Source organism: Bacillus rossius, chromosome 13, assembly GCF_032445375.1.
Source record: "Bacillus rossius redtenbacheri isolate Brsri chromosome 13, Brsri_v3, whole genome shotgun sequence".
In the NCBI taxonomy this organism is placed as follows: domain Eukaryota; kingdom Metazoa; phylum Arthropoda; class Insecta; order Phasmatodea; family Bacillidae; genus Bacillus; species Bacillus rossius.
In genome coordinates, this window is record NC_086340.1 from 15,923,694 (window position 1) to 15,942,793 (window position 19,100).

At 43.1% G+C, this 19,100-nt stretch overlaps 1 protein-coding gene across 4 annotated transcripts in view; it reads left to right on the top strand.

The window, feature by feature from the left end:
* Positions 1-19,100, top strand: part of LOC134538271 (titin-like) — a 453,345-nt gene that overhangs the window by 164,603 nt on the left and 269,642 nt on the right. For all 4 annotated transcript variants that reach the window (XM_063379437.1, XM_063379439.1, XM_063379438.1 and 1 more), the window contains 3 exons: positions 2,865-3,086; positions 6,439-6,689; positions 12,725-12,897. In XM_063379437.1, the coding sequence (XP_063235507.1) occupies positions 2,865-3,086; positions 6,439-6,689; positions 12,725-12,897 (646 nt within the window). The remainder of the gene's footprint in view (positions 1-2,864; positions 3,087-6,438; positions 6,690-12,724; positions 12,898-19,100) is intronic.

Below are 19,100 nucleotides of genomic sequence, written 5' to 3' on the forward strand. Positions count from 1 at the left end.
TGTAGTTTCATCACTGGTCTCGTCTGTTTGTCGCTGTGTTTGTACAAGGCCGTTGTTTGTCTGTATTTACTGTTATTGTTAGGAACGTCTCGTTGTCAGCCCATTGTGTTAGTCTGTGATGTAATTATTTTTCTAACCAAATTCCTCCTCTGCTGTCTAAGCATTTAACATTTGTCACCATTTTTTTCGGCTCCATGTGTCATTTATTTATCTGGGTTGTTTGTTATTGATTTTTTTCCCATAACATACAGTGTAGATAAACAATGGTGTATGTCCATAAAATTGTTTTAAAGACGAACTGTTCTGTTTACCCTAATGTATGGTGTCTGTTGAGCTTCCTCCTGATCGGACGAATCTCTTGTATGTACGAGTTGAGGTCTGTGTTTTGAGGCTGGCCTCAGTCCGTGTTCTGTGGCTTAAGTATGGCTCCACCTATCAAGGTCACTTCGATGATGCTATTTTGCTAGGAAGTGTTGGTGGAGAGACAAGTGTTTACAACAAGATGTGTAGTGGGTGTCCGTTCTAAAGTTGAAGTCACTTTAGTTAGCAATTGGCTAGCGAAACCAATCATAACTGTATAAAGGCTAATGCTATAAGTTTGTGAAATGTCTTGTTAGGATATCACTAGGAAGAGTCGTAAATATATCATAAAGTGAGTATGGTATGGCCTATTGTTAAAAAAATATATAATGACAATACATTAGAAAGGAATAAGCATTAGGCTCCAATGTAACCATTAATGTTTTTTTTTCTATTCAGAATTCAAAGGATGGTTGGAGGGAAGGTTACTCTCAGTTTGACTTCAGTTATTATTAACTTGGCCAAGATTGCACACGTCTACTTCCTAATGACCTTGAGCTATGGTACCTGAACCTGGTGTGTATCCGAGGCACAACCTAGTAGATCCCCTAGTCCTCTTGCTTTTGGTATGATGCCTTGGGAATTACAGGCACTCAGGTCGGGTAAGCCCCTAGGGCAATGTAAAGCGAGGAAGGCCCAGAGCTGATACTGCTAAGGGAAAAGCGACATGTTTATGTTCCCTCTGAAAACCTGGATCAGGTTGGAGTGGTATTTACTTATTGTGGTGGTGGAGCAAGTCCGAGAGGAATAAAAAATTCCAGTTATGGGCAGACGAAGTGGGAGGAGACACATCTTTGGTACTAGTTTAGGGTGGGTAGGAGCGATAGGAAATGCTCCAACTGAATCATGGTTTACCTGGGTTATCGAGGGGTCCCAAACTGAAATGAGAACCAGTTAGCACCTGAGCATGGTGCTTTGGTCTCAGGTCGGCAGACTGGTCAGCAAAATGTTACAATAGCTATAATACATATGTTTTCCTCGCCATCTCTAGCATAGTGCCTGGGTGATAAGTCAAAACTGTTAGTGGAGGCATTGGTTGTAAAACAAACTGAATTAACTTACTTACTCCTATTTGAGAAGCTCCTCTAGTGAGAATATGATGATTTCAATGGTTTCTATTTGATCCTTTTATATTTTTATTTACCTATTCAGTTTTTTTCTTACATTCACCATTTTTTGGGTCATTATTTGTCTTTTTTGTGTTTTTTAATAGTTTTATTATTTATAATCATAATTAAGTGCTTTGGGCTTTATAATTCAGACATTTGTGTTTTGTCGTGTAGGTTTTATTCCATTGTTTTATCCTATCATATATTAGAAGAATCATCCATTTAAATCTAGCTTGAGAGATAGGAACCAAAACATAACACATTGGTTCCAATAGTTTTTTAAAAAAAATATTTTTTCCCATTTAATTTAAAAACACTGATTTCATTGAAGCATAGCATATAATTTAGTTAAATATATGAAGTTAATAGCAACTAAATGTTATAAAAAGTTTATTATATAAAGTAATTTAAGTTAAATATTAAAATAATTTTGGTAGGTAATGAAATGATTAAAATTAAAAAAAAAAAACATTGTCAATATACATTATGTTGTTGCCTTTTAAAATCTTTTAAGCTATGAATTTTGATTTAACATGATATTATTTTCAATTCAAAATGATAAAAAATGTGTTTTTTTGCAGAAAAAAACAACAACGGTTGTAACCAATACGGTGTCTTTTGGTTTATTTTTCTCCTCATTAGTATGGTATAGTACATTGCAACTACCTTTAATTTTTAAGATAAAAAATATATAAGGATGGCTCAAGTGGTGTTCAACAATTGTGGTCTGGACGTGTGACCTCGGGAAGCCTATGATGTACATTCTATATTACACAGACCCGAATACTCACGTTGGCAAGCCTTCTTTTCACAGACGAAAGAGCCAAACCCGAAGTTTTCCGAAGTTCATGCTTGCTTTTTTTTTTTTTTTTTTCAGTTCTATCTCATTGTATAAACCGGTGTGGCATTAAATTTTGCGGTCGATTAGGATAGGTTAGCTACATTACAAACACTTTAAAACATTGTGGAAGGTTGGTTATATTAGGTAAGTATAGCTACATTAAAAATACTGTAAAATCATTTTATGGTTTCTTAGCAAATAAACTTTTTAATATGTAGCTATCCAGGGCTAGGAAACCGTTTACATGATTCCACAGTATCTTTAATGTAGCTATCCTAACCGAATCAACCTTCCACAATGTTTTAAAGTAGTTATAATGTAGCTAACCTAACCTAATTGACCATTAGTTATCATGAGTTGTATATTTATTTACAATAAACAAAAAAAAAACCGAAGATACACGGTCGGGAGTTTGGCTCTCTCATTTGTGAAAAGAAGGCTTGCCAACGTGAGTATTCGGGTCTGTGCAATATGGAATGTACATCATAGGCTTCCCTGCGACCTCAGCTCAAGAGCCCGAAAGTCAAGCACACGCTCGGGTTTTTCCCCCACAGCTCGGCGTGACGCCGATCAACAGCTTCGACGCGTTCAACCTGCAGCCGGGGCGGCAGTACCAGTTCCGAGTGACGCCCCGCAACAGGTACGGCTGGGGAGAGGCGGCCACCACGACCTCCCCGGTGGCCGTGGGAGGCGGCGACCAGATGCCCGAGTTCGAGCGCATCCTGCCCGGACAGCTGAAGGCTCTCCGCGGCGCGACCGTGGAGCTCACCTGCCAGGTGGGGTGTGCCTGTGTCGCGGACACGGCCGCGTGTTGCATTTCTGAATCCAAGATGGCGCATTTCTGTTCTGTTTGCCGTGTGCTCTTGGAGATGAGTGATCCCACTAAATACTATCATGTGCTAAAACAACTCAAAATTTGTCATGAACGAAAAAAAAAATTTGAATCCAAGACGGCGCCTTTTAGTTCTGTTGGCCGTGTGCTGTTGGACGAATCGGTGAGTGATGACGGTGATTGTCGGACGCTGGTTCTGTTGGCCGTGTGCTGTTGGACGGATCGGTAAGTGATGACGGTGATTGTCGGACGCTGGTTCTGTTGGCCGTGTGCTGTTGGACGGATCGGTGAGTGATGACGGTGATTGTTGGACGCTGGTTCTCTAGGCCGTGTGCTGTTGGACGGATCGGCCAGGAGGTTTTTGTTGGAAGCTGGTTCTCTTGGCCGTGTTCTGTTGGACGGATCGGCCAGGAGGTGATTGTTGGACGCTGGTTCTCTTGGCCGTGTGCTGTAAGACGGTTCGGCCAGGAGGTGAATGTCGGACGCTGGTTCTCTTGGCCGTGTGCTGTAGGACGGATCGGCCAGGAGGTGATTGTTGGACGCTGGTTCTCTTGGCCGTGTGCTGTTGAACGGATCGGCCAGGAGGTGATTGTTGGACGCTGGTTCTCTTGGCCATGTGCTGTTGGACGGATCAGTGATTGATGACGGTGATTGTCGGAAGCTGGTTCTGTTGTGCTGTTGGACGGATCGGTGAGTGATGATGGTGATTGTTGGACGCTGGTTCTCTTGGCCGTGTGCTGTTGGACGGATCAGTGAGTGATGACGGTGATTGTCGGACGTTGGTTCTGTTGGCCGTGTGCTGTTGGACGGATCGGTGAGTGATGACGGTGATTGTTGGACGCTGGTTCTCTTGGCCGTGTGCTGTTGGACGGATCGGCCAGGAGGTGATTGTTGGACGCTGGTTCTCTTGGCCGTGTGCTGTTGGACGGATCGGCCAGGAGGTGATAGTTGGACGCTGGTTCTCTTGGCCGTGTGCTGTTGGACGGATCGGCCAGGAGGTGAATGTCGGACGCTGGTTCTGTTGGCCGTGTGCTGTTGGACGGATCAGTGATTGATGACGGTGATTGTCGGACGCTGGTTCTGTTGGCCGTGTGCTGTTGGACGGATCGGCCAGGAGGTGATTGTTGGACGCTAGTTCTCTTGGCCGTGTGCTGTTGGACGGATCGGCCAGGAGGTGATTGTTGGACGCTGGTTCTCTTGGCCGTGTGCTGTTGGACGGATCAGTGATTGATGACGGTGATTGTCGGAAGCTGGTTCTGTTGTGCTGTTGGACGGATCGGTGAGTGATGATGGTGATTGTTGGACGCTGGTTCTCTTGGCCGTGTGCTGTTGGACGGATCAGTGAGTGATGACGGTGATTGTTGGACGCTGGTTCTCTTGGCCGTGTGCTGTTGGACGGATCGGCCAGGAGGTGATTGTTGGACGCTGGTTCTCTTGGCCGTGTGCTGTTGGACGGATCGGCCAGGAGGTGATAGTTGGACGCTGGTTCTCTTGGCCGTGTGCTGTTGGACGGATCGGCCAGGAGGTGAATGTCGGACGCTGGTTCTTTTGGCCGTGTGCTGTTGGACGGATCAGTGATTGATGACGGTGATTGTCGGACGCTGGTTCTGTTGGCCGTGTGCTGTTGGACGGATCGGCCAGGAGGTGATTGTTGGACGCTGGTTCTCTTGGCCGTGTGCTGTTGGACGGATCGGCCAGGAGGTGATTGTCGGATGCTGGTTCTGTTGGCCGTGTGCTGTTGGACGGATCAGTGTGTGATGACGGTGATTGTCGGACGTTGGTTCTGTTGGCCGTGTGCTGTTGGACGGATCGGTGAGTGATGACGATGATTGTTGGACGCTGGTTCTCTTGGCCGTGTGCTGTTGGACGGATCGGCCAGGAGGTGATTGTTGGACGCTGGTTCTCTTGGCCGTGTGCTGTTGGATGAATCGGCCAGGAGGTGATTGTTGGACGCTGGTTCTCTTGGCTGTGTGCTGTTGGACGGATCGGCCAGGAGGTGAATGTCGGACGCTGGTTCTCTAGGCCGTGTGCTGTTGGACGGATCGGCCAGGAGGTGATTGTTGGACGCTGGTTCTCTTGGCCGTGTGCTGTTGGACGGATCGGCCAGGAGGTGATTGTTGGACGCTGGTTCTCTTGGCCTTGTGCTGTTGGACGGATCGGCCAGGAGGTGATTGTTGGACGCTGGTTCTCTTGGCCGTGTGCTGTTGGACGGAACGGCCAGGAGGTGAATGTCGGACGCTGGTTCTGTTGGCCGTGTGCTGTTGGACGGATCAGTGAGTGATGACGGTGATTGTCGGACGTTGGTTCTGTTGGCCGTGTGCTGTTGGACGGATCCGTGAGTGATGACGGTGATTGTTGGACGCTGGTTCTCTTGGCCGTGTGCTGTTGGACGGATCGGCCAGGATGTGATTGTTGGACGCTGGTTCTCTTGGCCGTGTGCTGTTGGACGGATCGGCCAGGAGGTGATAGTTGGACGCTGGTTCTCTTGGCCGTGTGCTGTTGGACGGATCGGCCAGGAGGTGATTGTCGGACGCTGGTTCTGTTGGCCGTGTGCTGTTGGACGGATCAGTGAGTGATGACGGTGATTGTCGGACGTTGGTTCTGTTGGCCGTGTGCTGTTGGACGGATCGGTGAGTGATGACGGTGATTGTTGGACGCTGGTTCTCTTGGCCGTGTGCTGTTGGACGGATCGGCCAGGAGGTGATTGTTGGACGTTGGTTCTCTTGGCCGTGTGCTGTTGGATGAATCGGCCAGGAGGTGATTGTTGGACGCTGGTTCTCTTGGCTGTGTGCTGTTGGACGGATCGGCCAGGAGGTGAATGTCGGACGCTGGTTCTCTAGGCCGTGTGCTGTTGGACGGATCGGCCAGGAGGTGATTGTTGGACGCTGGTTCTCTTGGCCGTCTGCTGTTGGACGGATCGGCCAGGAGGTGATTGTTGGACGCTGGTTCTCTTGGCCGTGTGCTGTTGGACGGATCGGCCAGGAGGTGATTGTTGGACGCTGGTTCTCTTGGCCGTGTGCTGTTGGACGGATCGGCCAGGAGGTGAATGTCGGACGCTGGTTCTGTTGGCCGTGTGCTGTTGGACGGATCAGTGAGTGATGACGGTGATTGTCGGACGCTGGTTTTGTTGGCCAGATGCTGTTGGACGGATCGGTGAGTGATGATGGTGATTGTTGGACGCTGGTTCTCTTGGCCGTATGCTGTTGGATGGATCGGCCAGGAGGTGATTGTTGGACGCTTGTTGTGTTGGCCGTGTGCTCTTGGAGGTGAGTGATGGAGGTGGTTGTCGGATGCAGGTGCGTGGACGACCCGAGCCGGAGGTGCGCTGGTGCAAGGACGGCTGGCAGGTTTCCCCCGAGGCCTGCCCACGCCTCAGCACGCGGCTACAGGGAGGCCGCTGCAGTCTCGCCATAGAGGGCGTGCAGGAGGAGGACGCCGGCCGCTACATGTGCGAGGCCAGCAGCCGCGCGGGGCGCGCCTCCACCTTCGCCCGGCTCGTCGTCGTCGACGACCCCAGGATCCTGCGGGCCGACGCCGAACTCAAGAGGTAGCCCGTCAACCCCGGCCCGATTCCAGGCATGACACTCCCTAAATTCCTCATTCGAAGTATCCTCTGATTCCCTGGTCCCAGGGAGGAAACACCCTGATTCTAAGGAGTTAACGCCTCTGCTACTGAGCGGGGAACTTCCTGATCCAAGGAGAAGACAGAGGTTCTAAGGGACTATACTCTTATTCCAAGGAGGTAACTTCCTGATCCCAGGGAGTAAACACCTTGAATTTGAGGAGTTAATGCCTCTGCTGCTAAGCGGGGAACTTCCTGATCCAAGGAGAAGACAGAAATTCTAGGGAACTATACTCTGATCCTAAGCAGATACATCCTCTGATTCCAAGGAGGTAACTCCCTGACTCCAGGGAGGAAACACCCTGATTTTAAGCAGATAATACATGCCTCTGCTACTAATCTGGGAACTTCCTGGTCCAAGGAGAAGACAGAGGTTCTAAGGGACTATACTCTGATCCTAAGCAAAAATATCGTCTGATTCCAAGGAGGTAACTCCCTGATCCCAGGGAGGAAACACCTTGAATTTAAGGAGTTAACGCCTCTGCTGTTGAGCGGGGAACTTCCTTATCCAAGGAGAAAACAGAGGTTCTAAGGAACTATACTCTGATCCTAAGCAGAAATATCCTCTGATTCCAAGGAGGTAACTCCCTGGCCCTAGGGAGGAAACACCTTGAATTTAAGGAGTTAACGCCTCTGCTGCTAATCGGGGAAGTTCCTGATCCAAGGAGAAAACAGAGGTTCTAAGGAACTATACTCTGATTCTAAGCAGATACATCCTCTGATTCCAAGGAGGTAACTTCCTGATCCCAGGGAGGAAACACCCTGATTCTAAGGAGATAATGCCTCTGCTACTGAGCGGGAAACTTCCTGGTCCAAGGAGAAGACAGAGGTTCTAAGGGACTATACTCTGATCCTAAGCTAAAATATCGTCTGATTCCAAGGAGGTAACTCCCTGATCCCAGGGAGGAAACACCTTGAATTTAAGGAGTTAACGCCTCTGCTGTTGAGTGGGGAACTTCCTTATCCAAGGAGAAAACAGAGGTTCTAAGGAACTATACTCTGATCCTAAGCAGAAATATCCTCTGATTCCAAGGAGGTAACTCCCTGGTCCCAGGGAGGAAACACCCTGATTCTAAGGAGATAACGCCTCTGCTACTAAGCGGGGAACTTCCTCATCCAAGGAGAAGACATAAGTTCTAAGGAACTATACTCTATATCTAAGCAAAAATATCCTCAGGGAGGAAACACCCTGATTCTAAGCAGGTAATGCATGCCTTTTCTACTATGTGGGGAACTTCCTGATCCCAGTTAGGAGACACCTTGAATTTAAGGAGTTAATGTCTTTGCTGCTAAGCAGGGAACGTCCTGATCCAAGGAGCAAACAGAGGTTCTAAGGAACTATACTCTGATCCTAAGCAGAAATATCCTATGATTCCAAGGAGTTAACTTCCTGATTCCAGGGAGGAAACACCGTTATTATAATTTTAAAACTCCTCTGATACCGAACAAGAGTTTTACAGAGGAAACTCTTGTGATTCCAATGAGGTAACATCTGTTTCCAGAAAAAAGCTCCTGATTCCAAGGATGTAACATATTGATTCCAGAAGGTAAACTTCCTGATTACAGGAGAAAACCCATGAGTCCAGGTAGAAAACCTACTAATTCCACGTAGGAAAAAATCCCAAGGGCCTGATTCCTAAATCAAGACTCATAATTTTGTATAGTTCTAGATCATTGACCAATTATGTTTCATTACGAGCCATATTTTAAATTTCCTCAATTCCGAGGTCTTAATTTTTATTAAATGTTTAAAAAATTTTAAGAGTATTATTAATTTATGTTTTTGTGTATTCAGTAGATTTCTTTCGAAAATGAGTAGTTTGAGCGATGATGAAAAATTTTGGGTTTTTCCCGAAAGCCCAGAAAATCTGAAGACCTGCCTAATGTGCAAACAGAACTGTTAGGCATGAGGGATTGTTCTAGTCTCAACTGGAAATTGGAGAAAATCTAGGTGAAAATCATGGTCATAAGGAAAGTCAGTATTTTTTTAGGTTTATCGAGTTAAAATGTTCCATCACTTGATTTTGTAAGATAATTTATTTTAATAGCAGTAATGATGTGGCTTGTGAGTGATGTATTCGAAATATGTATTTTTATTATTTTTTTTCAAGAGGAAGTGATGACGAATTAATAGAAGCTATTGGTAAAACCAGCACTGAGTCGCTAGCACTCACATTACATTAAAAATTCGTCACATTGCCACAAATCTCAGACCTCACATAATTTCACCGCCCTTGAACATAGCACATTGATATTCTCGCGTGATCGGAGTCAAAATCCACCTATTTATCTGATTTAATTTAAATTCATTTAAGTTTTTAAAATTCACTCCCTATTCCACTCAGAATCTCTCAATATAACCACTCACAATCCACCCATTAAACATTTTTTTTCTATTATGTATCATCACTAGAGACCTGCAAAATTCGCGAATTCAATGACCTCCAGGATAGACTCTACTACGCTCTACACACTCGGGCAAATGTTCATTGGCTGCTGACTTGTGAGTCGTCTCGACCGAGTGTCTGTGATTCGACACTTCTTTGAGCGATGGTCTCTAATTGGCCCTCATTACTCCAGATTAACAGTGAACCAATTGCAGAAGCAGCGCTAAGGTATAATTATTTGAATTGTAGCATATCACGAAATGAATCCGCGAATTTTGCAGGTCTCTAATCATCACGAGACTTTTTGGCCTTTGTTTTATTCACCTTATTTTATTGGTTAAAACTATGCTGGACTGGTTTCTTGTTCCGATTACATTATACCTAAATCACGTGAATAAATTTCAAGGAGACTAATGTCCTGGAAAGTTATGTTCGCAATCGTGATAGAAGAGCCGGCTGTTCAGACACGCCATGTCACATCTCAATTTTCAAAAGCCAAACCTCTCAACACCCTTGGTCGCGAAAGCCGACGAACGTTCTTCAGCTGCGAGTATGTTACCGCGAGGCCGCGCGCAACTGATCGATAGACAAAGATAACCTCATTCCGTACGTGGAACACTATGTGATTTGCCAGTCATCACACGGGCAACGCATGAGCTTCTGGGAAACACAAAAGGATTGAAATGGAGTATGGCTATCTGCCGATCAGCAATTTGCAGTTCCCCTTTCAAATTAACCCGCGGAACAAATCTCACGTGTAAACCTATTTGTTCAACATTCATGCATGCACTCTTGACATTTTAAATTTCAATTTACTTTTATTTTGTCATTAATTACTTTTTTTTTGTTTTAATATCCAGCACACCTGTACTGAAACACAAAACACCGAAAGAAGAAGAAAATGTCCTAGGAACAGTATAGTTACCTTGGATTACCGACGGGACATTTACCGAGTGTATTTGAGCTCATTAACTCTAAATAATGTTAATGGATGTATAAAACTTAGTCCGTCAATAATACCACTTCTCCACTCAGCATGACAGTGATTATTTTATCACTGCCAGAGGACATGGTATCGAATCCATGTCATACCATCCTAATGTACCAACAAAAAAAAAGTCTCCAGGAATACTGGAATTGATCATTTAGGCCATGGCTCATTATTCCCCAAGATCCCTGTTTTGTTTCGTTATTCTAATGACCTCCATGGCGATGAAAAGTTAAAGGACATAACCCGCCATCTTGGATTAAGTAATCTATTGTTATTTTTCCTATTTTGAAACTTTTGGCACGACTTAACAATATATTATGTTTCTAAATTATGTTTCACACTGTAGTCGTGTAGCTTAACAAAGAGACTCCAGAGTAGCTATAGTTGATGTAATATTTGCACCAGGGCACAAATTTTGATTACGACGATGTTCCAAATTCGATTCCTGTGGTATGTCGAGCCATGGAATTAAATAATATATCTAAACTGCAAACTGCACACGGTTTAAAAAAAAAAACGAGATAACAAGGTTTTGTCTCATAAACTACATTGTTTATTTTATTTTAATCTCATTGATATTAATGAAGCGTTATTTCTATAATTTTATCCCTTTACATTTCTTAGTGCCCATACTTACATGTGGGGAATTTTTTAAAGTTTGAAAAAAATGATTTAGTTAATATCGTTATGAAAAGCTTTATGACGAAACAAAATTAAACTATCAATTATTTCATTTTGGTATGTGTATGTGCTTGTGTGAGTACGTATAATGAAGGCCTGATGTTCGTATAGCTTGTAATATTACATTGAGTCACATTAATCACAGGTAACCATTGAACTAAAACTAAGTATATAAATTGAATCATCGGCGATTTTGAGATGAAGCTACATTAATGAAACACAAATTCACTTCAAATATTTTTATATTTATATGATTAGAATTCGATTCTTCCGAGTGGAGATATTTAGGGTGGTATTCCAAGACGTTCGGATAAGGTAGCGAATAAGCACTGCCGTGTTGGGAGCCAACCGTAAACTAACTCGCGGGCCGTATTCCAGAACGTGTCCAAACCTAATCCCAGCAAGGAAACGAATCTGCCACCGTTTCAATAAACGGTGCCTTGCGCGAGGCTAAAAAAAACTGGTTTCAACGCATTCTAGCGGGCGTTCGGAAACCATCGATGCAAATGTAAATGCAAAATTTTTTTAGAGATATATTCACCGTTACACAAAAATAAAACCGCCTTTCTATTTTTTTTCCAAGTTTTTTTATACGTTACAATTATTTCTTATTATGACCAATGAATGATAAGTTTCGCTAGCATAAAATTTTCATTTTGGCACACCAACACCCTTGGTATATCCCCAGATGTTCACCAAAGTGACCATATACACGAGTTGATGTTTAATGTCACCAGATCCGCCATCTGGAAGATCATCAACGAAAAAAAGTGCGCTCTGCGCACGCGCGGAAATTGGACAACAGATCGGCAACGGATAGGGACACCAAAATCCGTTCCCATAATAACAAAGAACTGGCCGTGTTCCATCGTGCAGTAGGCATGCGGTTAGGGTACAGGTGGAGAGTATTCAACGCGTGAACTTCGTGTCTCGGAATACCGGGCCTGGAAGTCACGACGAAGACGCACAACAACGCTGAAATACCACAACGCCTATCGTACAATAACGCTGAAAACCATAACGCCGAAATGCCAAATTGACCACAACGCCGACAGCTAGAAAACTGCTGTGTACCACAACGACGAAATACATTAACGCCGAAAAATGTCATTGCAGGACTGCCACAAAGGTTAGGTTAGGTAAGGTTTGCACACAAATTCATTCAGTTGTTTTTCATTTTTCTCCTGTGGCCATCCCTCCCCCCCTCCCCGCAGCAACATTTTTCGGCGTTACTGTATTTCGGCGTTGTGGTACACAGCAGTTTTCTAGCTGTCGGCGTTGCGGTCAATTTGGCATTCGGCGTTATGGTATTCGGCGTTATTGTACGTTCGGCCTTGTGGTATTTCGGCGTTGTGGTAACGACCCGGCAACGTATAGGACACCAAAATCCGTTCCCAAAAAAAGAAAACAAGGGACTGGCCGTGTTCTACCGTGCAGTAGGCATGCGGTTAGGGTACAGGTGGAGAGTATTCAACGCGTGTATCGGAACACCGGGACCTGGAAGTTACGACAAGGAAACGACACGACCGACCACGGGAGGGGGGTGTCGTCAAAGGCCGGATTTAGAGGTCTGGAGGCCTCGGGGCAACAGAGGAGCGGAGGCCCCAAATTTTTTTTTTTCCCAAATAAAATGAACAATTTTTTTTTTCAGTCGAGTTTTCCAATACCTAAATAATTTATTGCGAAATCGAGTATATTCTCTTAGTATTTAAAAACAAAACACATAAATATAATCTGAGACGAGAATTGTATCAAAGGAAAAGATGTTTACTGGTGTTTACTTGTCGGGATTTGAAAGATTTTTTTTTTCCCGAAGTGTATATTGTGGGGGGCCCTCCGTTTGTGGAGGCTCCGGGTTGCCCTCCCCCTAACTCCGGCCCTGGGTGTCGCCGTGGTCGCAGGGGCGTGCTGGACGAGGAGGACCCGGACAGGGAGACGCCGCCGCAGTTCACGATGAGGCTGCGCGACCGCCGCGTGCAGGCCACCTACCCGGTGCGGCTCACCTGCCAGGTGGTGGGCAACCCGGCGCCCCAGGTCACCTGGTCCAAGGACGGCGAGCCCGTGCAGCCCGACGGTGAGTCCTTAAGGCGCCCGACTACCCCAGACAAGTGTACAACATTGCAGAGTGTTTGAAACACACAGTTTTACAGAAAGCTATGGGAAATTTTCGAAATTGGTTTCCGTACGAAAAGAACACACACTTCAGGTATGGACTTAATTTTTATTCAAAATGAATCATTCATAAAAAAACAACATATTTTAGAATCCCTCGACATGGCCAAAAACCGGGGTTTTCAGGCTGCAGTATCTTACAAACTATTCACGGGATGTATGTGGCACTAATATACAGACATGCAATGGACCTTGATACAAAATATACACAAATAAAATTATAGGGTCACCGCATTAAATTCCGAGAGGCACTTGTGTTACTCCGTCCATCGCGAAAGCTGGACTACACGTTCCCCCGCCGTCGCGACAGCTGGAGTAGACGTTCTTCAAACGATTCGTGCGATGGGGAATTTTGATTCAATGCAGTTTTTGACGTGACAACGTCTAAAAAATCGATGAAGGCCGGCTGCACGCACGAAAAAAGTGTCCCGTAATACACATAGTTCCGTTGCGCTGTGTCCCGTTACGCTCATTGTACGCTTGCGCCGCATCTATCTCTCTTCCACTCGATTGGAACAACCATCGATTTGACTTCTTCGAGGCGCATTAAACTTGAAACACCCCCATTCGTTTCCTACTTTTCCTATCATCGTCCAATTCTTAACAGAATAACACAGATTGGAAGAAGTTAAATAGCAAACAAGTATAAAAGTTATAGTTAAAATAAACTGTTCGTTAAAGTAATAAACATATTTGAATTAATGAGTGCAAATAAAAGTATATTTATCAATTAAATTGTAGATTTCATGTCACTCCTTCTTTGTATCCATACAAAATAGTGATAATTCAATGAAAATGATTCAATTTTATTCATAAAAGTATGCAATCATTTCATCAATGTTTTGTTATGACGTTATCACGTTAAACTATCGTTGTAAACCGACTTTACAGAGAACCAATTTTTTTTTTCTCGAACTTACGCCAATTGCAGTTGTGCACTTGTTTGTCACGTAAAAAATTCCTAAAAATAAAATAAAAAATATGACGATAAAAAAAATTCACGTAAAACAAGGACTGAATCGGCTGATGTCGGACAAACAGGAACGAACGACGAGACCAAACAAGTATTACGGGCAACACAGCGACGACAGCACGGACTAAAAAAATGTTTAACAAAAATTCCGTTGAAGGAACTTAGTCACGGGGAAAATATATATATATATATATACAGCAACACAGACGAACACAGTGTGCTAACGACGAGACAGATTAAATGCAACAAACCTGGACAAATGCAGTAAACATCCTGTGAATTTTTATCGTCAGATATTTTTTTATTTTTTTTTTTATTTTAAGATTTTTAAGAATTTTTCCTGACAAACAGTGCAAAGCTGGAGTATCTTTGTGCAGCTGAGGACAATACCGGTGGCCAGTTTCACCGCTAAGCCAGAGGCCACACAGGAACCTACGCTATGTTCGCCAAGTTCGCTGCGCGGGGGCGCGTCGTTTTGCCTAAAATCGTTTGACCTAATCGTGTTTTCCCTCCTTCGTTTTGCCTAAAATTCTTTTTTGCCTAAAGTCTATTTGCCTAAAGTTGTTTGGCCTAAAGTCATTTTGCCTTAAAGTCGTTTTGCCTAAAGTCGTTGTGCCTAAAGTCGTTTTGCCTAAATTTATAATCTCCTGCTTAAGTTCCCTTAAAGTCGTTTAGCCTAAAATCGTAATGCCTAAAATTCCTTTTGCCTAAAGTCATTTGGCCAAAAGTTAGTTTGCCTAAAGTCGTTTTGCCTAAAAGTCATTTTGCCTAAAATAATTTCGCCTAAAGTCATTTTGCCTAAAGAACATTTTAGGCTAAATGACTTTAGGCAAAACGACGTGTACTCCACTGCGCCAGGTGGCCAGACAGGATAGTCTAGTTCGCGATGTTCTAAAGACGCATCCCGTGATTTTCCTGCCTCTCGCAGAACATAAACATAACAAAAGAAATTGGTTTATGAAGTTAATCTAGAAACTAAAGAATTTGAACGTTTTCATCATGTAATGAAGCAGTTGCGTGTGAGGATGAAGCTAAATTTATGGGTATTTTCAGAATAAATACAACTCAGTTCGATGGCATTCCTTTGGAATAAAATCCCAGGCATTGACCTTCATATACTGCCTTCTGTATTCTTCCATCGATTTATTCCATAAACATGGTTATTTTCGTAATCCTTTAATTAACTTTTCCGTAGACATGACAATTTAAAACACAATACTGAGCAAACATTAAACTTCATAAAAATGAAACGCAGAAGTACTGCACAATTCCGCGCGAAAGCAGATGGTTTTTGTTTATCTGCGCGTGCGCGAAGTCAGCTACGTTTTAGTAAAAAATAGCCGAGAACAAAACACCTGGCAACGTCGCCAACGCAGCGAACATAGCGAACATAGCGAACACAGCTTTGTGTGGCCAGCAAGGGCGCCCATATGAAAGTTTGTAAAAGGGGGGGGGGGGGGGCAGAATTGGTAGGGGGAGGAGGGCAAACCATCACAAATGACAAAAAAATGGCCAAAAATGGACTTAAGGTTTTTTAAGTTATTATTTTTAATTAAGTTTAGTATTATCATAGTATTATGTAATGTGATGTAGTGTAGTTGATGGTTAAGTATAAGAGTAGGCTTAACTTTGCCATAAAGTTGGTAGTTAAAGATAAATAAATAAATTATTGTATAGTTCCCCCAGGGCGGAAAAAACTACAAATGCCCAAAAATGCTCAAGAACACCTAATTTTTTTTTTCTTTGCCTGAAAGCTAGGGGGGAGCCACGGATCCACCCTGCCCGTAGGTATGGGCGCGCTTGGTGGCCAGTGACACATGAGATGCAACTGGCTATATTTGGCTCACCTAGCGAACATCGTGAACATAGCGCCCCTGTGTGGCCGTAGCTTTAGTGTCAAAGCGCGATCTAGAGTCATAAAGTGATTTCATCATCGCTGGACAACAGTTTCTGTTGCACCATTGTGTTGCGAGCGCCGAGCGAAGATAATTGGGAACTTCTATGTGAGTTCGTAGCAATTATCTCGGATCGACAATGCGCCAGCAGACATGGCCGGCATTTTCATAGACTACATGCAGATTAATTTAATCGCACGTAAATATAAGATATAATATAAGATATTTTTTTTCAAAATGTCAGATCACATATAATACATGTATTAAAAATTTAATTATTCTAGTGTTACAACCTTTTCTCACACGTGAATTCAATCATACTTTAGATGTTTGAAATGCTTGTTATTTTTGTTTAATATTTTAATACTTTATTGAGTCACGATTGGTTTTATCATATTTAATAGAATGGTTAGTAGAATACGAATGTATTTTCTGCGGCAGGCGGCAGGCGGTGGAGCTGTGTGTCCGATCCACCATATTGGATTGTGACATCACGGCGGCCATCTTGGATGAGCGTAACGGGACACAGCGTAACGGGACACAGCGTAACGGGACAAGTACATCACGGCAGCCATCTTGGATCCGCCATCGTGGATCCACCATTTTGGATGACGTCATTTTGTTTTCTAGAAAATTCCGGCATTGTGTTGTCCGCCATATTGGATGATGACGTCACCGTTGCAATTATCGTTATGGTCGCCATCTTGAAATTTAGATGCCATCTTGGAAATCCGAAATTTTTATGTTAGAAAATCGGGATAAATTCCAAAATTCATCAAAAAATTAACTTAATAGAATTATGATTGATTATATCGATTCCCGTACTTGGTTCGAAACCGGTGAGGGCAAAAAATAAAAAAAAATTCAGATTCTTCCTCCACAGAAGCCACCTACAGACTGACATACCACCACCAATAACAAGGTATTTACCATCAGCTGGTATGATGTCATGTCCGCCATCTTGAAATTTGGACGCCATCTTGAAAATCTTTATTTATTATCCGATTTTAATGAAAAAAATTCCAAAATTCATCAAAAAATTAACGTATTTGCATTCTGTTTGATTATATCGATGTACGTCCTTGGTTAGATTCCCGGCGAGAGTAAACGGTCGATCCTTCCTCCATGAAAGCTACCTAGACTGATCTAACACCACCAATACCAAGGTATATATCGTCAAATGGTATGACATCATGTCCACCATCTTGTCCTCATCCGCTGGAGACCACCATCATGTTTTCGTCTGCTAGAGTGTGTCGATACCATGTAGTATAATTATCAGGTCACCACACCTTTGTCCTTGACCTTGAAATTTGACCTTGACCTTGAAATTTGACCTTGACCTTGAAATTTGACTTTGTATTGAAATTTGACCTTGTATTGAAATTTGACATTGACCTTGAAATTTGACCTTGACCTTGAAATTTGACCTTGACCTTGAAATTTGACTTTGACCTTGTCGACCATCATGGATCCGACATTTTATGTTCAGTACATGCTACCAGGAGCTACCACCTGCCGGAGTACACCATCTTGTGTGTGTACTTGTATTATGGAGTACATTTCCATCTGGATAATTTTATTCTAACCCGCTACAGTGCAGTAATAATTTATTACCGAGGTACCCCCGCCATCTTGAAATTCGACTGCCATCTTGAAATCATGTAATAATGTAGCTAGAAAAGCGGGAAAAAAAATCCAAAATTCATTAAATAAATCACTCATTAACTTACATATTGATTCGATCCGCTCCAGTCCTTGGTTTGATCCCTAGACGATGCAAAACATTTAATTTTATATAAAAAATAATGATTTCAATAAACCATGTTCAAAATTCTTAAAGAGACTTTAAATCCTCTACTACCATCATCCTATCAGACATCAAGACCACCATATTGGAAATTCGTAATTGTAATGCTAGAGATTCGGGAAAAAGTTCAAAATTCATTAAATAAATTTGTAATCTATATACTGATTGATTAGATCGACTAAGGTCCTTGGTTCGATCCCTGGCCGATACAAAACAACTTTAATTTTAAAAAAGTACCAGAAAAGTGTAAGGTTCGAGAAATAAAACACCTCAAAGTCTTTTACAAACATAATATTTATTACACAATTTCTATCCTACTACAGAATCACTTGCGAAAGCCAGCAATCTTATAAACATTTAGCCCTGCATAGATGTGCAACGACTACTTCTTAGCTTCAAATGGCTCAAAATGCTCCAAACGGCCTTCAAATGGCTCCAACAGCTCCAACAACCTCCAAATGCTTGACAGCTCCAAATGGCACCAAATGCTTCAAAAGGCTCCAAATGCTCCAACAGCTCCAAAAAAAAGGCTCCAAATGCTTAACACAGCTCCAAACGGGCTCCAAATGGCTCCAACTGCCTCCAAATGCTTAAAACAGCTCCAAATGGCTCCAAATGCTCCAAACGGCCTCCAAATGCTTGACAGCCTCCAAATGCTTGACAGCTCCAAATGCTCCAAACGGCTCCAAATGCTCCAAATGTCTCCAAAAGGCTCCAAATGCTTAAAAAGGCTCCAAATGCTCCAAACGGCCTCCAAATGCTTGACAGCTCCAAATGTCTCCAGCAGCTCCAAATGCTTGACAGCTACAAATGCTTCAAAAGGCTCCAAATGCTCCAAGTGGCTCCAAATGCTCCAAATGGCTCCAACAGCTCCAAAAGGCTCCAAATGCTTCAAAAGGCTCCAATTGTTCCAAGGGCTCCATCTTCAATTGGTTCCAACTGATTCCAATTACTTTTCTTATCGAACTTGGCATGATTACTAACATGTCTTTATTAGTATACATTTTGACTGGCAGTGTTAACGTATTTTGCACCTTTATGTTATAAGTTTTATTTAGAAATCAGATTTCGATAAATGATAGATACCATTTGGAAAGAAAATATATTAATTTATCTTCAAGTTTATACACATACATTTAATTTAAGCCATTATTGTATGTAGCCAGTTTCCCTCAGTTCTTTGAGTATGAAGGATATTTCTTTAATGTTCAAATAGTTTCCTGCACAAAGCGATCCATGTAGTAGTCGTAGCCTGTCAACCAATATGTTAGGATCTTCCCATGAGGTATAATCAATCTCTTCTGCTGCGTTCATCATCCTTGCATGTTTATAAAAAAATATTTTTATCTCTGGTGTCTATTGTTTAAACACCAACCTCAAGGTCACTTTCGTCATCGTGCCAGTGATTATCACAAGCTTGATCAGGA